The 9,559-nt window shown below is 40.4% G+C and overlaps 1 protein-coding gene across 1 annotated transcript; it reads left to right on the forward strand.

Annotated features, from left to right (window-relative positions):
• Positions 1 to 2,611: 2,611 nt before the first annotated feature.
• LOC135462491 (E3 ubiquitin-protein ligase Trim36-like) lies at positions 2,612 to 8,847 on the forward strand. The gene is made up of 6 exons (XM_064739717.1): positions 2,612 to 3,277; positions 3,688 to 3,783; positions 4,521 to 4,751; positions 5,880 to 5,902; positions 6,171 to 6,358; positions 8,270 to 8,847. Exons 1-6 carry the CDS (start codon positions 2,612 to 2,614, stop codon positions 8,845 to 8,847), a joined length of 1,782 nt encoding a protein of 593 aa, XP_064595787.1.
• Positions 8,848 to 9,559: the final 712 nt, after the last annotated feature.

A 9,559-nucleotide genomic window follows, 5' to 3' on the forward strand; every position in this document is an offset into this window, starting at 1 on the left:
TCCATGCTTTAACGCCAGCAAAACTTCCCATCCGGTGCTCTCCTTGTCTTTTGGGCAGTTGTTTCGAAAGTGTTTTAGCCAATACTGGTATTAAGTCATATTTTATATTTAAATTTTTACCCGCACTCAGCAGCCAATGCAGTTCTCCAGTCTATGTATAACTGCAGCAGTTTTAATTCATAACACTTGACAAGCCTATACATGTTCTTGTTGGCTGTTAGTCAATACATGCTGAACAGGTCTGTACCAGTTCTTTGCTTCCGAGAGTTATGAGTGACCTACTTCCATTGTGTAAGACAAACACTATCTGAATAAATGCCTTACACGCCTAGAACTCCTTGAAATACAGAGAGAAACCCCCACAGCCCATTTGTGTGACTGATCTGCTGACGTATTATTGTATTTCATGTACCTTACCCACTGTGCCTTATAATTTAAGGAAACTTCATTAGCACTGTACTGCAGGTGGGTACCTTCCTTGCATTAATATATACATTGTATGCAAACAGTTTTTTCAAACTCGTTTTTATCCCCCCCACCCCCACCCCACCCCACCCTCCTAACGAAATTTTGGCGGGTGGTGGGTTTGGGTATACTTGAATAGCCCTGCCTGTCCATCTGTCTGCAGAATTTGGTCCTCTCATCTCCTCCCAAACAGCTGCACTGGTTTTGACGATGTTTGATGAAACTTTTCATACATCGATCTTACCTGTCATCTGAACTTGTGCATTCTTAGGTTTAGTGGCAATCGTCATTATTTTCATAATTAGCCTCATTTAGGACTTGTCTTAATAGTACTTTTCCATGTATTTAGATTTTGTCGATGCAACTCTTCCTGAAGCATTGAAACTATTTCCATGTCTTTCCTATTGATCTAAATTTGTGCATGTTTAAGGTTAATTACAATCAGGTAATTAATTTGGTAAAAGCCCTTGATGAGCTACGTGCACGTACATGTATAGTGCAATAATAGATTTTCATGTCCGTGCAACTCTGCTAAAGTATTGCACCAATTTCCCTGAAAACTTTGTGCATATCTTTTATATCATGTAAACATCTGCGTGCAAGAATAATAATGGCACGTTGCTTATCATTTTTATCTTCATCTTCTTTCTTTCATTGTTGGAATGTTGGAGAAGGAAAATCATCTCAAAGGGTCTTTGATGTGGATTCCGAATATTGTTCTCTTTTTCATTTCAGACTGCGCCATTTTGTGAAGTTGTGAAGCACGGTGTGATTTGTGTCGACAGGTAAGTCCTGTAAGATCGAGTATGCCTATTTTTACGGCTGGATGTTTCTATCAGGTGAGGGAATTGTCTTTACTCGGTCGTGTTACCGACAGTATTTAGTTGGGTGGTCGACGTCAAATCGACACAAACTAGACATACGCAGTCATTATATTTCCATCTCATAGAAAGCAAATAATTTTGGCTGATATTGTTAATTGTGTCGGTCTTGTCACTAAATATACAGGGCGATGGTAAGGCGTTATACAGAGTTATGCTTACTGGCTGTGCCGGAAGAACCTAATTTATGTTTGTTTCTTTGTTTACAACGCTTGCCTGCCTGAGCAGAATGCCAAAAAAAAAAAAAAAAAAAAAAAAAACTTTTATATAAGCGACCCTCCCGTTATGATGTATTTGATGTATATTTATGCATGAGGTGACTACATGTAGTATTAACGCCACACGCCACACGCCACACACAGCAGACATTACAGCCTCGTTTACTGATCACAGATAATGGAAGGCGTAACTTGACACAGCTTCGCCCGTCAGGATGGTGGTATACCCCACATGCAGGACTGGTATAGATCTGGTATTGATTAGATAGGGTTGTCTGTGTGAAGTTTAAACAGGTACTAACCTACTTCTACAGCCTATAGCTTACGGATCTCCTGTTCAGGCTGATAAGTTGTCTTTATATTCCTAACAATAACACAATAAAACACTGGAAGGTGGGAGAGTTTGACCCGTCACAATTTTCTCAGATAGAGAAACTTTAGACATTCGACCCCATTATCACATAGTGTTCTGCTCTACTGACTACCACCGTAGTCCAGACGTTTAACTCCATTATCATGTACAGTTAAGCTCCTTTCCGTGCCACTGTCCTCCAGACTTTTGATCCGATTATCATATAGGGTCATGCATCCATCACTGCCATTATAGTCCAGATGTTTGAACCAATTATCTTATACCTGAAGTCCCACCATTTCTGTTGAAGATGTTTGCAATTTGGCTGGTCTTACCTTTAAATCAGCAGACTGTTATTTTTACACACAAATCTGCTATTCATGGGTGGAGCTGTAAAAAATTGTCTCTTATACATAATAAATGCTAGAATCGTCAAATGTCTAACTGAGCAGTTATTTCCACTCAGGGAAGCGAGGCGCTCAAACTCTCATGTAACATGTATAGCAATGCTTCTTCAGCAATAGCGACAAAAAATACTGTACCCCATATGTTGTTGGAAGAGAGGAATATGCACTGAACTGCAGATGGAGACGGTGTACTGTGTTGAAATTTTATATTTTCGTTAATGGAGGATCTGTATTGGTACCAGTTTAAGTAATTTGCTGGTTTTATTTCAGTGAAAAACCGAGGGTGTAATGGCTGATAGCAAGGAAAATCGTGAAGCAGTCCTCACATGTCCGATATGTGTGGAAACATTCCGCAAACCAGTAACGTTACCTTGTCAGCATAGTTTTTGCACGGAGTGTATTGGTGTGTATGCTGACAAGTCTAAACCTGGACAGACAGATGAGGCTTCCACGGGGAGTGAGGGTGTTCACCAGCTGATCTCATGCCCTGTATGTCGGACACCAACCAGTCTGGGGAGAGAAGGTGTGGCTGGTCTGCCTCACAACTTTCATCTGGCAGAAATAGTGGAGAGGTTCTCTTCTGCTGTGAAGTTTGAGGATCACACCCCATATTGTTCTCTGTGTGAGGAGGATAATCAGGCTAAAGCTGTCAAGTTTTGTACCGACTGTTGTTTACTGTATTGTAAAGACTGTCTGGCTACTCTTCATCCCATGAGGGGGGCTATGAAACGTCACCGGTTGATTTCCTCCCTGGAGTACCTCTCTCAGGAAACCTCACAGCGACAGACCAGCAGCAGGGATGAACAATCAACTCAGCAAGCGTCATGCGCGAGACATGGTCAGCCATTTGGCATGTACTGTATCCCATGCCGGATGGTGATCTGTATGGGGTGTGTGGTTGACCATCCGAAACACGCTGTGCAAGATATACCATCTGCAGCTGAGAATGACAAGGTAATGCGAAAAAGACATTCGTATATCAGCCATCGACCAAAATTGATGTTCTGTGTCATTAATAGTAAGGTCAATTCCCAAATCAACAATTGACACGAACCTTGAAAAAACTAAGAAATTGTACAAAGTACAAGATTATCTTGAGAAAGAGGAGCAAAGAGAACTGTAGTAAACAGTTATAAATGGTGTGAGAAAGACACAAGAAATATTCTAAGCGAATGACTTAAAATCACTCTCCAAATCGTGTACCATGCTAGTATATAAGTCGATAATCAAACTAAATATATCATGACTTGGAACTATATGTTGACCCAAAGTCTTTAATCTATAGTGAAGAATGGGGCTGTTTGTCCTGTACTGTAAGTCGTTTGGAAGGCGGATTTTGTAATGTAGCGTTGTTTTCATTACAGCCAGCTGTTTTGAAAAAGAGTGGTGAACTGGAGAAAGTGCTAAAAGAAACTAAAGAATCACTGTCAGGAGTTTCGAGGCTGCACAATAAGATACTGGTTGGTATTTTTGATGACACTTGGTCAACATGTGATTTATTGCATACTTGGTGACTCGTTTTGAGTATCTAGACTATTGCTATCATTCACAAATCCAGGAAACATACAGCTGTCAATTATCTAGGCTAGATAAATCTCTATTTTGTCTCATATGATATATGTACATTTTCAATTGAACAGTTAAACCCGAACAGCGACAACTTTTAACAAGAACTTAAACATGGTAATCCACGTACTACTGCAGGAGTTCATTTGCATGAGGGACGAGTCTATTTACCTCTTTCTGGTTTATCTAACCAGACTATCATATCATAATTATGACTTTCTTCTTAGTGACACACGCGCGATATGCCCCCCTCAGGCAACTCCAGTAGATACATCATCGCCGATCATACGCTGTCATAATATCTATATTGTATATACCTACTCCACATATGCGATTGGGTTTAGAGTTTGTGTTTGAACCAACCACTGGTGGTCTCCACAACATATAGGCTGCACCATCTCACCCTGCCCGGTGCACCATTTGTGATGTTGAACCAACAACGTTTCTGAGTCGACACTTACATGTGTATGTACGCCACTACATTAAAGGAAAATTCCCTCCAGCCAGAAAGTACATTGTTGACCCATTTGTGTGGTGCTTATATTCCACTCTGTTACACAGGCATGTATAATTTCTTGAACACACCCGCAATAGTTTGGATGAGGTAATAAATGTTGTTTCTGTTTTGCAGGAAAACAAGGAACTTCACATTGAAGAGGTAGAAAGGGCTTATTGTGCAGCCTTGGAAGCCTTACAAGCCTGGAAACAGCGGTCCTTAGATGGCATAGAAACCCGCTATTCACAGTGGAGTGTAGAGTGTAGCGCTATACTCAAACATTTCCAGCTACAGGCTCAAAAAATGGAGAGGATAGTACAGGCTTCCAAGGATTTAGTAGCGTCAATGGACGTCGAGTTTTTACAAGTAAGTCAAACATGCATAGTTTTTACCATTGGTTCAACAGCCTCAACTCCAGGTAAATACTTCAACTAACCACACAAGACAACATGTCAATTATTTGTCAGCTTCAGAGAACATATAAAGTTTTCTTACATGTATGGGCTGTAGATATCTTGGTTCTGACCGCTCAATTGTAAACAAATGTGATATGTATGTTGTGTACGTACACAGAGGCATCTCATTTACCATTGTCACATTATTGAACCTGTGACGGGCCTCATACAATGACACTAATGAACCGTGATGAGGTGTTCAAATCCATCTCATGCTGCCAGGTCTAGTGAATTTTTATTTCCAGGGTTCAAACTGCTTTGCTTTGTTCAGTGGTTCTCTCTGGTCGCTGTCTGTTTTTCGACCCATAAACATTACCGCTGTGCAATTAGACTAATAAACAACACGACAATCCTGTATATGTAATATTAAAAAAGAGTACGTTGTTTGATGTTTTTCGAAAACGACGTGTGAATACGAACAGTAATAAAGTCCTTATCAGTGTTTGAAACAATAAATTAGCCAAGGTACAAACCGTATATAGACAACCATATCTCATTTGATGTCCCCCCGGGCTCTGCCCAGTTTCCTCAAACCACAATGCTGAACGCCATCATATAAGAAAAATATTTTGAGAACAACATAAAACATCTATATCAAACAAACCATCAAGTTTTGGCTCAATATGTTGTCCCAGTTTTCAGTCATCCGGATGATGATGCCTGCTCCTGTTTTGAGTTTTGTAGCCCAAAACAGTTGATTTACCTGGATCAGAAAGTTCAGACCCATTGTTGATAAGCCATTAACACAACGGCTACTTTCACAAGCTTGTAACACACAAAATATGATAGCATTTACTGTGTTTGAGGTATTTGTTTGTTTGCGATGTTAAACATGCACAAGTATATTTCATTCAAACCTAAATTTTTTTATAGGCTATTGTTTTCATAAATATGCTGCCAGGATTACATATATATATTAGCTAAAATGAGCAGGCCAGGTTCCCCAGATTTTAGAGGGAATAGGGTAGGTAAGGAATCTTTGTTTCGGTTATCATTGTTACATGATTTCATATGTATGCTCAAATGTGTTTGTTGACAGGTTTCCTCGGACTTCATCAAAACGTATGTATAAATATATTATACCTCTCAAGGTTTGTTATACATGTGCACATGACTATTGTCAGCAGATGTGTTTCTGTAACACTGAGTACCAGCACTGTAGTTGTTCAAAACATACACATAAGTGTAAAATATATCTAGTGTTCAAACATACATTTGCTCAGACAAATCAGACCTAACGTGCTAGGTATATCATGACATTTTCATAACTGTGTGGTACACAGGATTACCACACGACTGTGTCTCTTTGTTTTCTCTTCTCTTCTCACAGAACTGATGACCAGCTGAATGAGATAAGAGTAGATCTGGAGAAACATGAGGTCAGCAGAAAGAAACTTCTAGATTCTATACAACATGACCAAGTTGTTCCTAGACAGGTGACTGTAAAAGAGACAGTGCAAGAACGTCAGGACTTAGAAGCAGCAGTCGGTGGACAAATGTCACCCTTACATGTTACAAGTAGGTTCTTATATGTATAAAAGGTATACAGCAGGGTGTGCTCAAAGGACATAAATGGCTTTAGGGTTTACACTAGTATGTGCATCAAAGACACAAATGCAATGTAGGGAAGGCCCACAGCTGTGTGTGTGCAAAACAGACGATATTAAGAAGAAAACAAACCGATATGAGCTGTAACAAAGCGGGGCGCACCCAGAAAAAGAACAGTTTTCCAAGAGTAACAAGAATGAGAAGAGTTTACAAAGAGCGAAGATAGTGTGAGGTGTACATTAGGGTGTGAACAAAAGAGAAACTGATGTCAGGCTTACAGTAGGGTGTGGGCAAAAGACACAGAGTAATGCAGTGTACAATAGGGTGTACACAGAAGACACAAACTAATGTAAGGTATGCATTAGGGTGTGCACAAACATAAAATTATTTCCGGCATTAATTAAGATGCTCAGAACAGACACAAACTAATTTGAGGTATGCGTTAGTGTGGGCACAGAAAAGACAAACTAATGTGAGCCAAAACAGATACAAACCAATGTGGGATATATACTGAGGTGTGCACAAAGAATATAAACTAATGTGATAATGTGAGACATACAGTAGGGTGTGCACAGAAGATGCACACTAATGTAAGGCATACAATACAGTGTGCACAGAGGACACACACTAATGTGAGGTATACAGTAGGGTGTGTACAGAAAACACAAACTAATGTGAGGTGTACAGTAGGGTGTGAACAGAAGACACAGACTAATGTGAGGTATACAGTAGGGTGTTTACAGAAGACACAGACTAATGTGAGGTATACCGTAGGGTGTTTATAGAAAACACAAACTAATGTGAGGTGTACAGTAGGATGTGTACATAAGACACAAACAAATGTGAGGTGTACAGAGTGCTTGAGTGAGTGAGTGCTTGGGGTTTAACGTCGTACTCAACAATTCTTCAGTCATATGACAACGAAGGAATCCTTAGGGTGCATGTACGTGTAATGTGCCTCCTTGTTGCAGGACGGATTTGCACCGCTCTTTTATCTAGTGCTGCTTCACTGAGACGACTTACCGAAGGCAAGTAAGACGCCCCGCCCGAGCCATTATACTGATACGGGTCAACCAATCGCTGACTATCCCCTTCATGCTGAACGCCAAGCGAGGAAGTTACAACTTCCTCTTTTAAAGTCTTAGGTGTGACTCGTTCAAGGATTGATCCTGGACCTACCGGTCCCGAAGCGGACGTTCTATGAAGACAAGAAGACATAGGGGGCCTATATATATATATATATATATATATATATATATATATATATAGGCCATTTTTTTAATGTTCAAATATTTAACAGTTTTCGTTTTGTAAATTACTGCAAAAAATGTAATCCTATACTTGATTACTACTAATAATTCTGGTAGATTAAATAGACTTTGGGGTATTGTGCCAAAGAAAGTCACTTGGCAAGTTATGTGTGGCGAGTTACCTCCCTTACTACACATCCAACTTCCATAGCTTGTTACTCCACGAATGCCATCAGGCGTACTACGGCTTCACAGTGAATTGTGTGCTTAAATGTGCCATAACTGACAACTAAAATCATGTGTCGGATAGAGGAAGGTATTATTCTTGTTGTAGGTGATAAGTTTCAAACAAATTAGAGCACTAAAAGTCTGTATTTTAACTTAGTACTTGGTCTATGTCGTACCCGTCATTTTGTGATGGGTCCAGTTCTTGTCGAAGCTCATCTCTTTCAAACCGGCTGAAAATGATGTGTATAAATTACATTCGTGTCAGCAATATGTGTGATTTTATTCCCAGAGAGTGTGTTCAGAAAGTAAAACCACGATATGTGTACAGGTATTTACACCTCAGTCTTACAGCGTGTGTTTATGGTTTGCTGTTGTTTATGATGCTTCTGTTGTGTTTTTGCAGAGCCGACACTGATATTCACAGAGACAGACGACAGAAAGCTGAGAATCACTGACGGCGGCTCAGTGGTAAAGGCTGAGGGCTTGTCCAAGGAGTGGTATGGGAGAGCTGTGACAGACGGGAGTTACCAGACGGGCAGGTACTACTGGGAGGTGCACAACACCCATTCACATGGCTGTGGCTGTGCTGTAGGAGTGACACAGGAGAGCTGTGGTGTGAGGGGGAGGCTAGACCCTGGCCGTAACACCTGGTACATTGGGGTGGTGTACCGTGGTGATGAGGTCTGGTGTTATAGTGACTGTGGAGGTGAGGTCAAACCTGACTATCGACACTGGAGACGTTACACACGACCTCATCACCTGGGTGTGTACCTGGACTGTGATGACCAGTCACTGACAGTCCTGGACTGTGACAACAACCAGGTAATGTACACTGTCAGTGGTGTAGTCGTCACAGAGCCTCTCGTGCCATGGGTTGGGTTTTATGTCTGGTCTGGATCTGTGTCTATGACTGCTCGTCTGGTAACGGGTGACTCTGCAACTCTGCCTCAAGTTCTCTGTGATATGATAAGCACTTCCTGACCATCGGGTAATTATTCATTACATCTTTTCCATCATATTATAATTTGTTTCAAATAGAGTGGTTAATTATGTCTCTTTGAACAAATTTTTGGGTATAAATGTTTTAGTTAATGTCAGCAGTGTGGCTAATTCAGTAATCTGTCACAAGCTTACAGCTTGGTGTAGTTGTACACAGTCTGTCTGACTTGTCCTGAACATCTGTGTCCGGTTTCTTCCAGACAAAATACATGTAGATAATGACTGGGTAGTTTCAGTTTTAGTAATTGAGATTTGTGAGAAAGCGACTGAGGGTATAAAGGATTATTTTTCTTACCATGATCGGGCCGGTATGTCATAACTGAGGAGTGATTTCAGATTAAATCGTCGAAAAAGATCAGATCAGACTCACGTTGTTGTTGCAGCACGTTACACAAGACAATTCTATTTTGAATGATACTAGCGATGTTTGTTGAGAGAAATAAACCATAATTTGTAATGGGTTTGAGAATGATTACCTGGCTGAAAGGTATTACATAACTGGCGACAACAAAGAAAAAGATCACATGGATGAGTACTGGTAGAGCTTTTGGCACTTGACCTCAGATGCAGATTGGGCTAGAACAGGTTGGTTGGATAAGCTACATGTAGTCATCTTGGTTGTGTTATGTAACTTGGATGTAAGTTTCGGATAAAAATGAGAGAAAAACATAACCTGTGGGCCATTATTTAATTA

The sequence above is a fragment of the Liolophura sinensis genome, chromosome 2 (assembly GCF_032854445.1).
Source record: "Liolophura sinensis isolate JHLJ2023 chromosome 2, CUHK_Ljap_v2, whole genome shotgun sequence".
Lineage (NCBI taxonomy): Eukaryota > Metazoa > Mollusca > Polyplacophora > Chitonida > Chitonidae > Liolophura > Liolophura sinensis.